Here is a 17,182-nt window from a genome sequence, read left to right on the forward strand (position 1 = left end):
TCCCAAGCTATGAATAAACCAGAATTGAGGTGTTTTGCTCTGCTTAAAGAAATACCCTACGAGGCCAAAAATTTTAATTATTCAACACGCAAAACCACTTTCCTGAATGTATGTGACTAGATGGTGAAAGAAACACGTTCAGAAAATATTTGAAATGATCCTCCCCTTCCTTAAACTAGAAAAGGCACCAGGTTTCGGTAGATTATGTTGTATTAAAATAAAGACTCACACACACAATGAAGAGAAAATCTCTAATAATTTATTTGACCTTCAGTTTCACATTGTGAAAAAAAAATAACAGTTTTACAAAACCTCAAATATGTAGTAGTAGCAGACAAGCACATATGAACATGAACACTTTACTTCAACTTACACAGAGTTTTGTACGTGAACCACATATTCAACAGCCGCGAGGGAGATTATTCAGCTCTAATCACTCTTATTCAGACAGGTGTCAAGCCCAGAGAAAAGGGGGCTCCACAATTATACCAGAAGTGGAAGGCTGCCCTTTGTTATGCGTTTCCACAGCAACCAGTCCACAGAATAAGAAGAACCTTCTCTGTCTTATGCCAAGGTTTTTGTGTGCACTGTGCTGTGAATTGTATTTGCTTCAAAGTGGGGGGACGTTTCACAGGGTGAGAATGGTCAAGTAGTGAGCCCAAATGCCTACATCAATTCAAAGAGCGGGAGTCCAGAAAGTTCCCTGCAGGCTGGGGGCCCACCCTGACCACGGCTCCCTCTGGCTCGCACACAGTAATTAACAGAGGATTCAAGGACAGACCACAACTTTGAAACAGCTGCAGAAAATTCATCCTGCTTGCAGAAGTCACGCAGTGACACACACATCTCGGCAGATTTGCATCATAAACTAGAGAGCCGGAGCTGCTATAATAGAACGCCACCCCCACGCCGGCGGAGTACAATTAGACATTTGCATTGCTTAGAACACATCTAGGAGCGAGGAACTGCCTGCTGGAAAAGTATTGTGACGCTTCTATTCCAATGGCTCATTTATTTTGGTCCAACTATAACCCACTTATTCATGGCACGAACGGACATGTACAATTAGTCTAAAGTATGCAGGTAAAGAGAAATGTTAAGGATTTTTATCTGTCACTAGACAATGCAAATACACTCACAATGTAGAAGGTTGTTATCAGTCTTAAGCCCTATTTTCTAAACTACAAGTAATGTGAGAAACATCGATGAAAGCGGTGCGAGTTGCAAACTCTGGTCTTCCCCAGACACCTGTGAGCAAGCACCTAATTGAGTCTAGCACTAATACCTATCACGGCACACGGTTAGTAAACAAGCACTCGAACTAGCAAAGAATGTATTCACAACAGATTCCCAACGATCCCGGAAAACCTCTCAACAGGGGCCACTGCTCATCATTCTTTGGTGTTTCCTGGCCAAATGGGTCACTTTTGCGCACCAAAGAGTTCTTTTTAGAGACTTACCCAAGGGTGAGCACTAAAGTATACATTGTACCGATGTGAATATGGTCTTGGAGAACTCTTAACACTTGCTAAACTGTACATCAAGAAGACAGAACAATGAACCCACCAGGCCAAGCAAATCCGGTGAGTGAATTAATTTACATCTGTGACAACTCAGCTTTTTCCTGTTAACTGTGGGTATGGCAAAGCATTCTCACAGGGTAATAAATAAATAAATAAACTTTGGACAATGCCTTTAACCTGGGCCCTATATACAGAACTATTCCATAGAATTTTCCAGGATTTCAGGATATTACACAAAGGAAAAAAACTGCAAAGCGACTTGGTCCTTTCCAAATTTCAGTAGCTGAGACTGAAGTAGGTGACTCAGATGGGAAGGAACAGGGTAGGGAAGCCTTCCCTCACCCCATGAGCCATCAGCATGACCAGAGCCCATGAAACCCCATTAAAAGTTACTGAGTCTAAGAAAAGTGACCTCCATGCTTTCTCTACCTCTACAATGTAACCTGTTTCGGTCTTATACTCCTTCCCTGTCTTGACATTTACAAAATACCCCCTCCCCTTCCCAACCCACCCTCCAGTTATACTCCAAATTGTTAACTGCCAAGTTTTCATTTTTGTGCAGCAAAGCACTTCACAACAGCCACAAAATTGTGCAAAACATACAACCATTCACACACATCCATACACGTGAAGACAACTGTAAGCATTGTTTCAGCATGCAGGCATCAAACAATAAATAGCTAAATCTATAACAAATTTTTTAACAGCCAAGGGAAAAGTTTAAAGTCACTTATAAATAGAAAAGAACATCTACCAAATACCTACCAACAATGTCCCCATTGTTCAGAACCTTCCTGGGGAGCACAACCCCTCAGAGATTAGCAGGGAGTCCAGTGGTCCTCACTCAGCAGCCAGCCAAGCCAGCTTCCCTCCTGGCCCCACAGTTGGGCTTTCAATCTCCAACAGCAGCTGGGGTGGAGGCTTCAGGCTTGCTCCTCAGAGAGGTGACAACCATTTCAAATTTTACACATAAATGGTAGAGCCCATGGAAATCAAATGCTGAATGCGGTACAGCAAGGGAAAAGGGCCGGCTTTTCTCTCCCTTTGAGGGGCTGATTAACGCTGACATTAATCCACAATTACAAGACAAGGACTAGATCACAGGTTCATTCATTCATATTTAAACCATGTGCTACTTGCACTGAAAATCCCCTCCCCTCCCCCACCCCCTCCTTCATGTCCAGTTAGAGAATTTACAAGGTGCAGTGCATTGTATCGGAGCCTTGTAGCAACTTCTTTTCCTTTTTCTTTTCTCTCTCTTCATTAAATTTGGCCTCTCCAAAGTAGAAATCGCATTTTGTCTCACCAAGTGATGGAGCGAGCTAAAACAGAGAGAAAAAAAGGATACTTGTTAGTAGCCTCGAAATTTAAAAAAGAAAATTAAAATCAGGACAGAGCTGGTCAATACTGCTTCTAAAAGTCTTAATTACATGTTCAGTAGCAAGTGTGCAAAATTTAAGTGCATCCATGTGCATGCACGGATACAGATGATTGGCTCAACAGGAACGATGGTGTCCAAAGGAAAATCTTCATTCTCTACTACACTGTCAACCAATGTATGTGCAAATGTAAACTTCTACGTCTAGGTGCTGCTATGAGTTGCCACCTTCCGCCTCCAACATTCATACTTCACCTCTGTGGTTAAACAGCCATTGTGAAGCAATCACCAGAGGGTCAAAAAAGATTCCTGTGCAAACCCTCCTTGGCCCATTTACCATAAAGGATTCCAAATTCAATTTATTCGCCATATAGAAGGCAGACATATTAATCCTCTTACTGAAATGCATCTCTGCTATTCATTATGGCAGAAATCAGTCTCGCTTCCTTTCACACGACAACATCGCAGGCCTCCACAGCCCAAGGCTGGAGTTTATTCTCCAAGTTCATCAGTCCACACCTGGGAGATGCCGGCTATGCTATGCAGTTATCATCTGCAGAATCCACCAACGTCGAGCGTCAATATAAATTCAAGGTGCCCTAACCACAAAGCCTGCACATTTCACGGGAGCTGGTGTTTCCCCACATGACCCACCATTTCCATCCCGTATGTCTACTTTGATACAGGGAAACTCTGCAGACGGCTTTTGTCTCTCCAACACTCACCCTATCTGTTCATAGAGCACATTTCCAGCCCTAGCAGAGGAATCTCATCCCTGCTGCTAGAACTCTAAGTGAAGACAAAGGGAATTCAGGAGGGGCCGCTGGTTACTTGCACTGAATTCTTCTTGCTTTTGTGTGTTCAGAAGTCTGATTCATTTCATTAGTTGTTTCTTTTGGCAGTTTCATAACAGTGATTCAAGCTTGCAAGGCATTCCTTAGACTACAGTGTCATTCTCCCACCCCCACCTCCCAGGAACCTATGTATCAACAGTAGGCCAAAAGAATGTATTTTGTAACTGTAATAATACGAAGATTCATGATGGTGCATATGCAAACAGGAGAAAAAAAAAAAAAAAGAAAAACTCTAAAAAGGGAAGGAACAAAAGCACATGGAGAGCCAAGTGCTGTCAGGTTGGGGCCACACAGCACCATGAAAATGGGAGAGTAATCAAAAGCAATTTCCTTTTTGTCCTTCCCACCCACTGACAGAACGTCAGGAGACAGTTAAAATCCCCCTGGTGAATGAGCTTCTAGACCTTAGGGAAACTTGTTGTTAACGCTGTATTAACTTGGTTAGCACCTACGTTTGGAGATCAAAGAGATGTCCCGGAAGTTTCTGCAGCTTAGGGCTGATACCTGCACAGCACCTCTTTTAAAGTCACCCCATCCAGCTGAAGTGTTTTTACACTGTCTTGTGTGTAGAAAACTTTGGACGTTTAAACCAACATGCTCTCTGTGGGAAACCGCACGAGTGGCTTTGATCAGGTCCACCCCGCCCTTTGCAAAGGCGAAGGAGCATTGTCCAATTCCGTTGTTCTGTGCTCCACTCTGGCTGGCGGCACCCAGGGTGGGGAGGTGGGGTTTCCCATACGACCGAACGCTTTATTTGCTCGGTTCCCGGGGACCGGAAGTCTGGGATTAGGTTCAAACACCCAGGATAGGGCGAATTCAAGTGTTTGCCAACATACTCTGGGCTGCAAAAGGAGGCACCAAAAACGAAGAATTAAGATAACAAGCAGAGAATAATCAAAGAAGCTTCACTTTCCTGCCACACACAAAGCTAATTCCGTGGTGGCTGAGGTCTCAGTTGAAGGAGGAAAGAAACCTCAGAGTATATAGGTCAGACACTGGGTAAGGTATTTTTCGTCCCTTTTCTCCCCTCATTTATCAATTCACCCAAGTCTGAATGTGGATAGAGCTCGGAGAAGCCAAATTCAAATCAGTCATTGGACAAAGGAGGGATCTGAAGTCCAGAAAGGTCCACAGTCCACAGCTTCGAATCCCGAATCAGAATGCACACATGGTCTCTTCCTGCCTCCGCTTCCTTACCTTGCTCCAAAGGTGCCAGCCCGTCTACCAGTCACCATTTTGTGGTACCACCACCATCACTGGTGATTTTTCTGCCTCTCCTATGCAAATATAGTCGGCTCTGGACTAACACCGAACTTAGTGTACTCTTAATTGATGCTTTTGCCCAGAAGGTTCTTCAAACGTGCTTTAGAGGTGAGTCATGCGCTCATATCGCAGACGAAATAACCACGTTCAGAGCATTTGTTTACTCAGGATTACTGAGATGCCAGCAAGGCTGCAAAAACCAGTTTGGTGTGGGACGCTGTCAGCCCAGTCGCTCCCCACAGGAGGTTTCTGACTGTTGCAGCTCCTTTGAAGGAGTTTCGTCCCAAGGTTACATTCTATTACTAAGAACTGTACTAACTGTTAGAGGCTGGAGGAGACAACCGAACCAATGAAAAAACAAGAAAGATTAATTGTAACAGGGACGCCAATTTTAGCGGTGTCTTAAAATAAGCTGTAAGAGAGGTGGAAAGAAAAGACAAATGAGTCAAAATCCCTCTTTGCTGAGCTCACAAAGACCCCTAGATTCCCTTTTTTCCCCTCTGAAAGTCCTCTTCCAAAGTGTGAAACACATTAGGGAAAACAGAGCCAAAAGTCTCCAGGTAATGAGCTGGTTTTCATTGTACTTCCTCCAAAGCCTAGTTTTAATTTTATTCCCTTATTATTAGTAATAAGCCCATGAATTACCAAAACAAAGCAACACATCCCACGTGCTCCGTGCTACACTCAGACGTGCTTAAGTGGTTCCTGGGGCCAATACTAAAGATGCTTAATGGCAGCAAAACGGCCATTAGCTCCACGAACACTGAACTGTGTAGGCCTATTAATTATTTGAGCCAAGAGTATTATATACTCTTAAGTACACAAGACGACCATTACGGACTCAGATATATGACACAGAAAGACAACTTTTGTTTGCCCTGACAATAGGGTCAGCCTGTCTGATTAACTCTGAAAGGCTGCAGTGGAAGGCCGTCTAGAGGGCTCAGTGTGCCACGCATCTGACAAATGTATACAATGCAGGTGCACCCTTTTACAAGGATAGACCTTGATTTCCCTCTGAAGTTAATAAATGCCCTAAAGGGGGCTATTTTTTTTTTTCCCCTCAAGGAAAAAATTTTTAAATAAGAAATAAATAATTTGGGAGGGAACAAACTAAACTTAAGCATTCTGTTTTTTACACCCTACTTCATTCCACAAAGGGTTTGAGGCATCTAAATTTGAATATCAACAAATATCTCCTGGGGTGAGATGAATATGAAGCTCAGGTTTCTTAAGGAGCAGTTCAGCATGATGCTCAAGTGCTTCCTCTCTGGAGCCAGAGTGCCTGGGTTGATTTCTTGACCAACTCTTCCACCTACGAAGCTCCATGACCTTGGGCAACTGCCTTAACCTCTGTGTGCTTCAGTTGTTTTCATCTATAAAATGCTCTAGTAATACCTCACGAGGTCGTTGTCAGGATCACATGAAATGATCCATGTGAGACACATGGCCCAGCTCCAGGCGGGCAGGGAGGGCTCAGTAAACATTAGTTGGCATTATTAACCCAGGGCAGGGGTTCTCAACCCAGCTGTAGATCAGAATCACTAGAAAACTTCCAAAGAATGCTGCTGCCTGGGACCCACCAGGACCAAATGCAATCAAATCTCTGGGATGGGCCGTTTTTGAGAAGCTCTTTGGGGGAGTGGGAGGCTCAGTCAAGGCTGAGAACCGCGGGCTTCTGATACGGGGTGGGGAGCTGCAGCTGTGGTCAACACAAGTGCTTTCAGTTCTGGGGTGCCAATCCTCTTAATAGTTTTTGTAGCACTACGTCCATGGGGTGAGCCACATCGATCACGTCTCAGTCCCCACAGGCACTCGCACAGCCAGCTTAATCACACGCTTACTTACAGCCACACTCACCTCTTACCTCATGCTCACCTTCTTGAAGATGTACTGCGTTTAAGAAGGCAGATGCTTCCAGGTGCTGACAAATGCAGTAGGAATCAGCGAGTACGGGACCGTGGTGATGCTGTTCCACACATCTAACGTCGGGTCGTAACAGTCCAGGGTTTTGCAGCGCTGAATGCCGAAGTACCCTCCCACCACGTAGAGCTTGTTTCCAGAGGCCACAGCGTGGCAGCTCATGCGCTTTGCTGTGACGTCTCCCACCTTGGTCCACTGGTAAGTCTCACTGTTGAATTTGTAAGCAGAGCAGGCAGAGAACTCCGTATCTCCCCCCATAATGAAAATCTGGTTACCCAGAACTGCTGCTGCTGTGTAACGCCAGGGCTGGGGACAGGTGGCTGGTACCGTCCACCTGTTTTCACACTGATCGTAACACTGAACCTTAGGGAGCTTGTCATGGCTGACGCTGGTACCTCCGAAGGCGAACAACTTGAGTTTGGCACTCACCACCGCAGCATTGCTAACGCCTTCTCGGAGGGGGGCCACCATGGTCCATTTGTTGGTCGTGGGGTCGTAGTGTTCTACTTGCTTCAGAGAGACTGAGGGGGAGGCTGGGAGACAGCCCGTTGCAGCTGTGTGCCCCCCAACCACATACAGGCAGTGCTTCAGTTCAGCAGAGCCATGGCCGAACCTGGCCACCAGCATGGGGGCAGCTTTGGACCACTCTTCATGCAGGGTATCGTAAACCCAGACATCTTTTGAGACTCCATTTTCAGACCCCCGCCCCCCCGTAATGTACACTTTGCAGCCAATTGCACACGCACTGAACTCTTTTCTTGGGCTGGGGATGTCAGCCTTGGGAATTATTTCTTTGGCCTTCTGGTCCACCAGGTACAGCTTGTCGCACATGAAGGTCTGCCCTCCCAAGAGGAAGAGAGCATGGCCAGTCTTCCGAGGCCGGGCACAGAGGCTGGTTACCACGCCGTCGTTCTGCAGGATCTTTAGTTTGCACCGGATGGCCTCTTCCACAATCTCCTTGCTCTTTCTCTGCTTGGTAATGAGTTCCTCCATGGCCACATTCTCCATGAGATAGATGGCAGGCAGGAGAGCCAGCCTCACCGTCTGCAACAGCTCTGGGAGGTAGCAGTAGCGCTTCTTCAGGTCGTAGCTGATCCAGTTAATTGCAGACTCGTACACAAGCCTTTCATCTTCTGTCTCCAGCTCCTCACTGGACAAGAGCTGCACTACCATGTCCTGGGGCAGCTGGAGGAAATCCTCGTTCTTCCTGATGGTTTGGAAATTGCTGAGGCACATTCTCCAGGAGAGTTCGTACAGCTTCGTGCACTGGTGCGCGTCGGAGAGCAGGAGCATGCCCAGGCAGTTGGTGGGATGCAGGTTCTTTTCCAGGAACTCTGCACACGCGTCCCGGATGTCCTGGAACTCCAGCATGTCGCCGGCTTCCAGAAGCGATTCTGCATTTTCCTCGTTGATGATGACCCGGGAGGAGTACGCATAGTCGAGCAGCAGCTCCAAAACTTCTGGGTGGATGGAGTTGTCGAAGTTGACTTCACTGTCCTGGCTCTCTTTCAGGCCACCGCTGAACATGGCTTCAAAGTAGCGGCTGCAGGCAGCCAGCACCGCTCGGTGACAGGGGAAGGTCCTATTCCCGGCATGGAGAAGGACGTCCGTGAAGAGGCGCTGCTGGCGTAAAAGGTTCAAGTGCGTGAGGACACTGTCGGCGTAGGAAGACTTGTGAAACAGATAGATGTTAATGGAGCCACTGCTGGCCCTGGACTTGCGGTTCTCATGCACACTGACTGACATTTTGTTTCCACTCCTAAAATGAAAACAAAACAAAACAAACCACTGAACGTGATGCTCCCGATGTTCAGAACAGCAGAACAGAGCCACACAAATCGTTGTGAACAGAGAAAACAGAACACTTTGCCCTCAGCCCTGGCGCCTACTGCTCGGAATAATGGATGGCCGAGCCTGTACAAAGTCAGAGACAACCACCTATAAGGAAAGGCATTCACTGTAACACTGCTGGGCTATTAGAACACTGTTTAAAAAAAAAAAAAAATCAAGGCTTGCAAGCAGGTTCATCTTGGAAAACCTGACTGCCAACTTTCAGGATACTGAAGTCCTTGAGAACGTAAGCCAGCAAAGCCCAAGACGAGGGAGGTCTCACCCTCATAGCTCCCTGCCCTTGTCCAGCTGATTCACTGCAGGCCACTTAAAATGCTGGGCTTCCAGTTCTCATAACGCCAGGACGGGCACCAGCCTTTATGCCCCAGCAACATAAAGCCATGTGTAAAACAAGTACCTACTAATTAATTCCAGTTAGAATTCCTTTAGTAAGATCCGGTTTCTCTGTGTATCGCAGTAAATGGGCAATGTAACCTTAAAATCATAGGCTTAAGCCACCTTCTTCCACGATCAGATCTTTATTGGAATGTTAACAATTTCTAACCAGACAATTCTACCACGCCCTCAAAGAGTCCTCAAAGAGCACCAATATAAACATTAGCATATATTGATCAGCAGGCTTTTGTGAAAACACAGAACAGATTCTGGCCACAATCACCACCCATCTTTCTTGCTCTGGACAGCTTCCAAAACGAGGATTTGCACACATAAAAGGAAGAATATTTTGAGTAGCATACTCATCACTGCTGTTTTTCTTTCTTCCTGCTTTATATCAGTTCCTGGAAAACCAGATGCAGGAACAAAGGATCTATCCATCCCTCTCTTTTGATTCAACAGTGCATCACCAGGACCGTTCTTGTGTACCTGCAAACACGGGCAGGTGCACAGGAGTTCAAAACGCAAACCCTGCTTTATGTAAATCAAATGCACTCACACCTGTGTGTGTGTGTGTTGTGTGTGTGTGTGTATTTTGCCAGCCATTGTTAATTTAGGGCCACCCTAGAATTTATTTGCTGACTAAAGTACTTTCCTCTGTATTACTGAAATTACAGCAAAATCTAATGCTGTCTTTGGCTTTTTTCAGTAAGTAAACCGTAGGTTAAAGACATAGGACATACCTATCACCTATCTTCAAAAACTGAATCACATGCTTTTCATTTTTTTTTTTTCCTTTTTTAATCCTATCCTTCTGTTACTTCAAAAGACTAAAGCCTTCAAGAACCCGCCTGTCAAAGGATTCCTAAGGAAGCTGTTTATGCCAGGAGGGTAAACAACCGTGTAAGTTACAGTATCTGTTCCCAACACAGAACAGTTAGTTTTTACAGGCAGCTGAAGCCTACCGCCTCCTCGTTTCCTTCAACAGTTCAGATATTTTTTTTATGTATATTGCAGTAATTACTAATAAACGCAAAAGAGCCATTTTCCACAGATCCACAGGCTAGCCACCAAGCTGCACTTCCTGCCCAGCCGTGGCACAGCACAGCACACAACAAAGGGCAGGTGCCAACTCTGCCTGGACACACCGGCCACAAAGCCTTAGGAGATGCAACTTGTTTTCTTTCAGTTTTGGAATGTTAACTCTTCACTAGCAGTAAACATGGCTCGGTGGAAGAAAGTTAGTAACAACGTTCTAGGGCTCTGGTGTTAGGACGACAACATTCGGTGTCCACAACAACTTTAGGATAGGACAAAGGGTGAGGAGCCCCCCATGACCCGTACCTCAAGCAAAGCCTTTACAGTCCAATCCATGTGAAGCGATGTCCAGTGCTCTGGAGAACCAACTCCACGCTATGTGAACGCACCAAGTCTCCCAAGCCTTAGAACACACATTAGCATCCCTGATGCTCTACCACTATAGTTGTGAATTAGTACATTCAATCTGAAGTACTTTGAGGAAGGTTTTAAGCTTAAACCTCAAGAGATGCTATGAATACTCTGATGCCTTATATAGAAACATACAAACATTCCAAATGAGTAGTTCTGCTTTCTTTTTTAAGCAATGCTTCCAAAGCACTCTCAAAAAGCTGCCTTCTCTCAAGCTAAGAGTGAACACACCTCTAGCTGAAGAATGAGGCGCCCTGCACAAGGTACATGACACCGAAGTGCCTGCACACTGAATGGGAATCACACCGGGGCCCAGAACATGTTTCCCTGAGCATTAGATTCCAAACAGGGTAAAACAACATTCTCACAAGGCTCACCCTTAAGAAAACAGTTTGTTTAGAAGACCTTAGGATATAGGATCTGCATCCCTATGCCTCCTGTGTTTATGCGCCTGCATTTTCCAGGCTGCCCCACAAAACCAGAAGGAAGAGGCTAGCCTGTCATCTTGGATACCATCCAGATGGAGAAGCATGTCACAGGCAAAATCCAACATGCTTGCAGCAATACTTGCTTAAAATAAAGGGTAAACTTAAAGACCCAAGGGAAACGACTTACTTTCTGGTTTAAAATTATGCAAACATCAAAATATCAGAAGCCATTTATACAGTCACCAAACACACCTTCAACATAAAACGAATCACCCTTCCACTATTTTTTAAGCCCCCAGAGAAATATTTGCATGCCAAGTAGCCCCCCCCAAAAGCATACATATACTTAACCTGTGTCTACAAAGAAGACCGAGAAAGGGCTGCTATTACCCTGAACATCAAAAGGACTTCTAGTTACAATAACTTCAGTTCACTTAATGCTCTTTACTCAAGCTCCCTGCTGCCAATACTTTGCGTCCCGTCACATCTCCTTAGGTTTTGAACCTGGTCTCAATGCACTCAAAGGAGAAACGAGGCAGATTTTCTCGAGCATTTACCTTACTGATAACAATGGAACGACATTAGAAGACATTGTTAACAAGGAAACCAACTGACCAGACAGCCCTCTGTAACACTTGCAACGCTCTTCAGCACGCTGGCCGTACCTGTGAGGGCAACACGAAATTACACGCCGAACAAGTTTCAAGGTTCGTCTCCACCACGCCCACCAATTCCTATCCTTTGAAACTCCTAATGTCACACCAAAGGCCAAATACGTGCACGAGAAGAAATTATTTTTCAGAAAGTTTTCATTCATTCCCCGCAGACATTCCACCGCAGGGAACGTGCCGTCACGAAGACGGTGTGTCGCGTGGCCGCGGCGCTCCCCTGTGCCGGGTGGGGTGCAGCGTGGGCCGACAATCCCGGGCGCTCGGCCCCGGGGGCTGCGAAGTGCGAGGCCGAGCGACAGCCACCCCCAGCGAAGCGCCGCTTTTGGTGGAGGAAGGAAACCCCGGCTCGGCTCTCCGATCCCCAGCAGCTGGCCCGCGGGCCGGCGGGCCGGACCAGAGGAGATCCCTCCGGCGCTGGCCAGCGTCTGCACGCTGTGGGAGGGCAGCGGCGGCCCCCGAGGTCTCCGCCCCGAGAACAGTTCCCCCACCTCCGCCCAAGTCGGGGTTCGGGGCTCCGGGGCGAACGCACACCCCCGGCGAACACCCCCCGCAGGCCAAGCTGCCCCGGAGAACCGCGACAGCCTCAACAGGTCCGGGGCGGCGGGGGAAACTTACGGCGGCGGCGACCGGCGTCAGCGCACAACCAGCTGGGTCCTCGCCTAGGTCACCGGGCGGGAGGCGACAAGGCGGACGTCTCAGCCCCGGGGAGCGGCGGCGATTGCCGGGGCGAAAGGAGCGCGCATGGGGCGCCCGCCGGGGAGAGGACAGCGCCTCGCGACCCCCACGCCGCGGACTCCGCTCGCGACCCGCAGAGCGTCTCCCGGAGCGCGTCTCAGGAAGAGAGAGCGAGCCTGCAGCCGCGCAAGGAGGCGGGCTGTGCACTCCGGAGAGGGAGCTAGAAAGCGCTCGAGCGCGCCGGCGGCCGCCTGGCGTCTGGACTCGGTCTCCGCAGCGCCACCGCCGCGCCGCCTCCTCTCCGGCTGCTCAAGCAGTCTGCGCCCAGCGCCCGCGCGCCGGGCTATAAGCGGCGGGGCGAGGCGCGGCGGGAGGGGAGGGGAGGGGAGGGGAGGGGAGGGGAGGGAGGGAGGAGACGGTGCGGATGTAGAGTGACACTAGGGGAAGGAGGGAGGAAGCGCGTGAATGCCGCCCGCGGAGGAGGAGGAGGAGGAAGGGGAGGAGGAGGCGACGGGGAAGAGCTGGAGAAGAGCGTGTCGGGGGAGTTAATCGAGAGAGGAAGCGGGGGAGGGGGGCTGCGGAGAGTGGAGGGAGACAAAGCGGACACGGTGCCTAAGCCACCAGCAGCTGCAATCCTCAGGGACCGCGAGTTGAACAAGTTTGGCCGGGTCGGAGTGCCTGCGCCTCTCCGGCCCAGCCCGGTTTAAGGACAGCCCCGGAGCTGAGGGACCCTCGGCGGCGGAGGCGCCCGGCTGTGCGCCCCGCGATGCCGGAGTCCGCGAGATGCTCAGGAAAGGGGAGCGAGGGGGCAGCTGGGTGTCCGCCGCTCGCGCCCTGGGCGGAACACCTGGAGCGAGGACGGGGGCAAGGGCAGGGGCACAAGTTTGGTCACTGCGGGGACACTGCGGGTTGGGCATAGGCGAGCCATCGGGTCTCTCGCTGGCGAGGGGTGCAGACAGACTCCAGCGCCTGGCGTTCCCCCTGCGTCCGCCCTCCGCCCCCCCCCCCCCCCCGGGTGCGGCACCCGCTGCCGGACTCTGCCCCACGCGGCCGGGAGCAGCGGCTGCGGGGCGCCGTCCCGCGGGGCGCGCACCACGTGCTTGGCAGCCAATCGCGGCCGGCGCTAGATTCAAAGCGAGCCGCTCAAAGGAGCGGCCACGCCGCCCCCTCTCCCTAGCGAGAGAGCCCCAGTCGCCCTCTCGGGCTGGGCCCTTCCTGTCTTTTATCGCTCTGCTGTGTTGGTTTGGGGTTCGGCAAAGAAATGGCCCAGCACCCGGGTTTGAGGCGTTGCGTGCCAGAGGAAAGGAAAGCGATTCGAAAAACAAGCTCGAAGGGCGATGGCTCTTGGCCAGACCCATTTTCATCTTTGCCACTAAGGGCTGTATTTCCACTGGGACCTAAAACGCCTGTTTGGTTTTTATTAGATATTTGGAATAAAATCTATGAATGAACGGTAGAGATCACCGTCCCAGCCTCCTCGTTGTGCAGGTTAGGAAACTGAGACCCAGGGAGATGTGAATTGTCCAGCTCGAGGTCACACGGCCCCTTAGCAGAGGCTCCGCTCTGCAGCTCAAGTAGGGATCCACCGAAGAGTTCTCTCCCTTCCCCAACTCCCCCACCTCCTAGCTTTCCTCTAAACACTAGATGCAGAAATGGTTTAAACAGGTTGAGGGGGCTCCACCTAACGCTGCCGGTGTCCAGACACTGCCTCAACCAGGGCTGTTGGTTCTTTATTCTAATCCCACTCGCCCCTCCCCAACCTCCCAGCACCCCCCGCCCCGTCCCTCCTGGTATGCGCTTGAGAAATTTCGCTCCCTGCAAGCAAGGAAAGACAGTGCCCTCTGAAGTCCTTTGTTAGCATTAACTCGTCAGCCTCACCGTGAGCCTTTACAAATCTGTTTCATATTTTAATTTGTGATGCAGACTCAGGCCCAGACTGTTAACAAAGCCAGAGACAGCTGGATCAATTCACGGTGAGAATCACGTGCAGCGTTTCTGGGGCTGCCAGGTGAAGAGAGGAGCCCAGCAAGCCGATCCTGTTCCTGAAGGAGGTGTGGATAAAATGAGCCAAGACCAAACGCAGAGCAACGCTGTAGATACCAGAGATGGGTGCTGGAAAGAAGGGAGGTGGAAGTGTGGAGCTAGCGTACACGTCTTTTGAAAAACGTGTGTCTGTAGCCTGTGGCAAGGTGTGGAGGCAGCCCATTAGGGCAGCCTCAAAGGCACCTCCTAGAAGTGCTTTGTCAGTCCATGTTGTGGGCTCAAAGTGAGTCCGTTGCTTTGGAAGACCAGACATGAATGTCTTCCTCTGGGAAAAAATGTTCTGTTTAAACGAAGAGATTAACACTTTTTCTCACTAAGGAGAAGTATTTCTTTCTTACTTTAGTCACTTAGCAAATCTACATGGAACTGTAGGTAGATGATCCTGCCGAGAAATAAAACATGTGGGGGAGCCTGGGTGGCTCAGTTGTTAAGCGTCTGCCTTCGGCTCAGGTCATGATCCCAGGGTCCTGGGATGGAGCCCCGCATCGGGCTCCCTGCTTGGCAGGGAGTCTGCTTCTCCCTCTCCCACTCCCCCTGCTTGTGTTCCCTCTTTTAGGGGCGCCTGCCTTCGGCTTAGGTCATGATCCCAGGGTCCTGGGATGGAGCCCCGCATCGGGCTCCCTGCTTGGCAGGGAGTCTGCTTCTCCCTTTCCCACTCCTCCTGCTTGTGTTCCCTCTTTTAGGGGCGCCTGCCTTCGGCTCAGGTCATGATCCCACGGTCCTGGGATCGAGCCCCGCATCGGGCTCCCTGCTCGGCGGGGAGCCTGCTTCTCTCTCTCCCACTCCCCCTGCTTGTGTTCCCTCTCTCTCTGTGTCTCTCTCTGTTGAAAAAAATAAATAAAATCTTAAAAGTAAATAAAACGTGCACAGCTCGGTTGGTTGACTAGGGATTTTGTCACAGGAAGCCACTGAGTTAGGAACAGGCAAGGCAGTCTGTTTCTGTTGCATCTTCACCACCTGGAAACTGCAGTGTCCTTAACCATGGGGACAGCAACATTTGTTTCTCCTTGCCGGGTACTTTGCTAAGCAGGCAGGGGGATCCTCGACGTTGGCTCATCATCCTCGGATGCCATTTCCCTGCTCTGTTCTACCTAATGTTGCCATCTTTCTGGGCTTCAAGAAAAGAGAAGGAAAAAACGTCGTAGCTTTGGGAAATCTTGAACTGTATTCAGTGACCATAGACGTTTGCTTCATCTGCCTCAGGGAGATAAGCAACATGAGGCAGAGGAAAGAAATTAGCTTCTGGAGGGTATAAAAGTGGAAAACATTTTCCTGCTGAGAGAGAGAGGTTGCATTTGGGGGAAAATGTGTGTGCTTTCAATGACCTCCTGCAAACCACACTGGTTTGCTTGAACCAATGTCTGACAAGCTTTCAGGCCTCTGTGCCCTTTCTACTGTTTATTTTACAGCTGCAAGTGATTTGCAAGTTAGCATATTTCTGATCACAGCAACTCAAACTGTTATTACCCCGGCATCTCTCAGCCAAGCCTAAGGGTAATTCTTACCACTCTCCTCACAGGATGAGAAGGTGAGCAAGTCGTGGATGTGTACATGAAGAACTCTCTAGACAGGCCTGTGATCCAACTGGACAAGCGTACACATAGTCGATGTCTGAGTCATAAACAAGTCAGGAAATGCTGTGGGTCTGTGTCGTACAGTGACCACCACCCGACTCAAGATGTTAGCCCATTCCCATAGGCCCCCGGGAGCTGGTCTTCGCCTCTGCCTTGTGACACCAAACCAAGGTCTCATTTTTAATGCTATTAAGAAGCTGTGCCCAAGGCTTTGGCCTTGTTATCTCCCTTAACAACGTTATTTTGTTAGGCTGCAAAATAAGCAGCATGGGGTTAAATGTATTAGCTGCCTTCCAACCTAATTTATCTTCATTCCTTCCTAATTTACACTCGGGCTGAATTAATGAGAATGATTTAATTAACACAGTGCGACCATGGTACCAGGGACAAGACAGCTCGGGGGATTAGACCAAACAGTGGGCTAAGCAGCTGCCATCCTGCCTCCTGTGGTTTCCCCAAAGCCCCACCCGAATTTCAGACATGTTCCCTGCCAGGCTTCCAAGGGTCTTCTTTGTTCTTTGATCCACTTCCTGAATCTGTGTGAGGAAAATGGCACTGCTTTCCTTCCTCGCCTTATTTCTAAGAGGGGCTTCCGGGCTGTGGTCTGTAGAATAAGGATGGCAGAGGGGCCCGGCGCTCACTAGAGAGGTATGCTCTTCCTCCCCCAGTGTCAAGTTTGTGCTGGGAAATGGGACACTGAGCCAGGGACGGGAAGCCCCTGGCTGCACTTGTCTTGGGATCAACACCTGTGGAAGGAAAGGGAGGGAAGCAGGATGGGCAAAGGGAGCTCAGCCGGGATGCAGTCTCAGCTGAGGCCTCGGATGGCCCCCACGGGGAGCCCTGGAGTGGAAATGAGCCTGCAGAGCTGTCCGCAGTCAAAGCGAGAAGGCCAGGTTTTATGTGGCTGCATCAACCAGTTGCTGAGTCCAGGCTACCCAGGAAAGGGACCAGGGCTCGTTCAAGGCGGCACTCTTCCACAGAGTTCTCAGTTCGGAAGAGGGCGGGTGGCTGAGCGCCTTCTGCAGCCAGCGCCCCAGCCACTGGGGGAAGAAGTCCTTCGGTCTCGCAGGAGGAGTCGAGGGACTTAGCTCAGGGCCCACGTCAACACCACTCCTTGACAGAGATGCAAACCTAGAGAAATGAGACCTCAGCTCTTACTTTCAAAAAAAGGGGAT

At 49.5% G+C, this 17,182-nt stretch overlaps 1 protein-coding gene across 8 annotated transcripts; it reads right to left on the bottom strand.

The window, feature by feature from the left end:
• Nucleotides 1-239: 239 nt before the first annotated feature.
• ENC1 (ectodermal-neural cortex 1) lies at nucleotides 240-12,717 on the bottom strand. 8 transcript variants are annotated; one of them, XR_010413101.1, is made up of 4 exons: nucleotides 11,710-12,204; nucleotides 6,897-8,700; nucleotides 4,208-4,597; nucleotides 240-2,845 (listed from the first exon to the last, which is right to left on the bottom strand). XR_010413101.1 is itself a non-coding variant. In XM_064596242.1 (4 exons), the coding sequence occupies exon 3, from the start codon at nucleotides 8,685-8,687 to the stop codon at nucleotides 6,918-6,920; it is 1,770 nt and encodes a 589-aa protein (XP_064452312.1). In that variant the 5' UTR covers nucleotides 8,688-8,700; nucleotides 11,660-11,709; nucleotides 12,331-12,717; the 3' UTR covers nucleotides 240-2,845; nucleotides 6,886-6,917. The 8 variants fall into 8 exon arrangements, 6 of the variants coding, with proteins under 6 accessions (XP_064452312.1, XP_045752440.1, XP_064452311.1 ...); XR_010413100.1 differs by having other exon boundaries at nucleotides 6,886-8,700; XM_064596242.1 differs by lacking the exons at nucleotides 4,208-4,597; nucleotides 11,710-12,204 and adding exons at nucleotides 11,660-11,709; nucleotides 12,331-12,717 and having other exon boundaries at nucleotides 6,886-8,700.
• Nucleotides 12,718-17,182: the final 4,465 nt, after the last annotated feature.

Source organism: Mirounga angustirostris, unplaced genomic scaffold (assembly GCF_029215605.1).
Source record: "Mirounga angustirostris isolate CCGP_5_RB_7025 unplaced genomic scaffold, mMirAng1.0.hap1 SCAF_7, whole genome shotgun sequence".
NCBI classification, from domain to species: Eukaryota; Metazoa; Chordata; class Mammalia; order Carnivora; family Phocidae; genus Mirounga; species Mirounga angustirostris.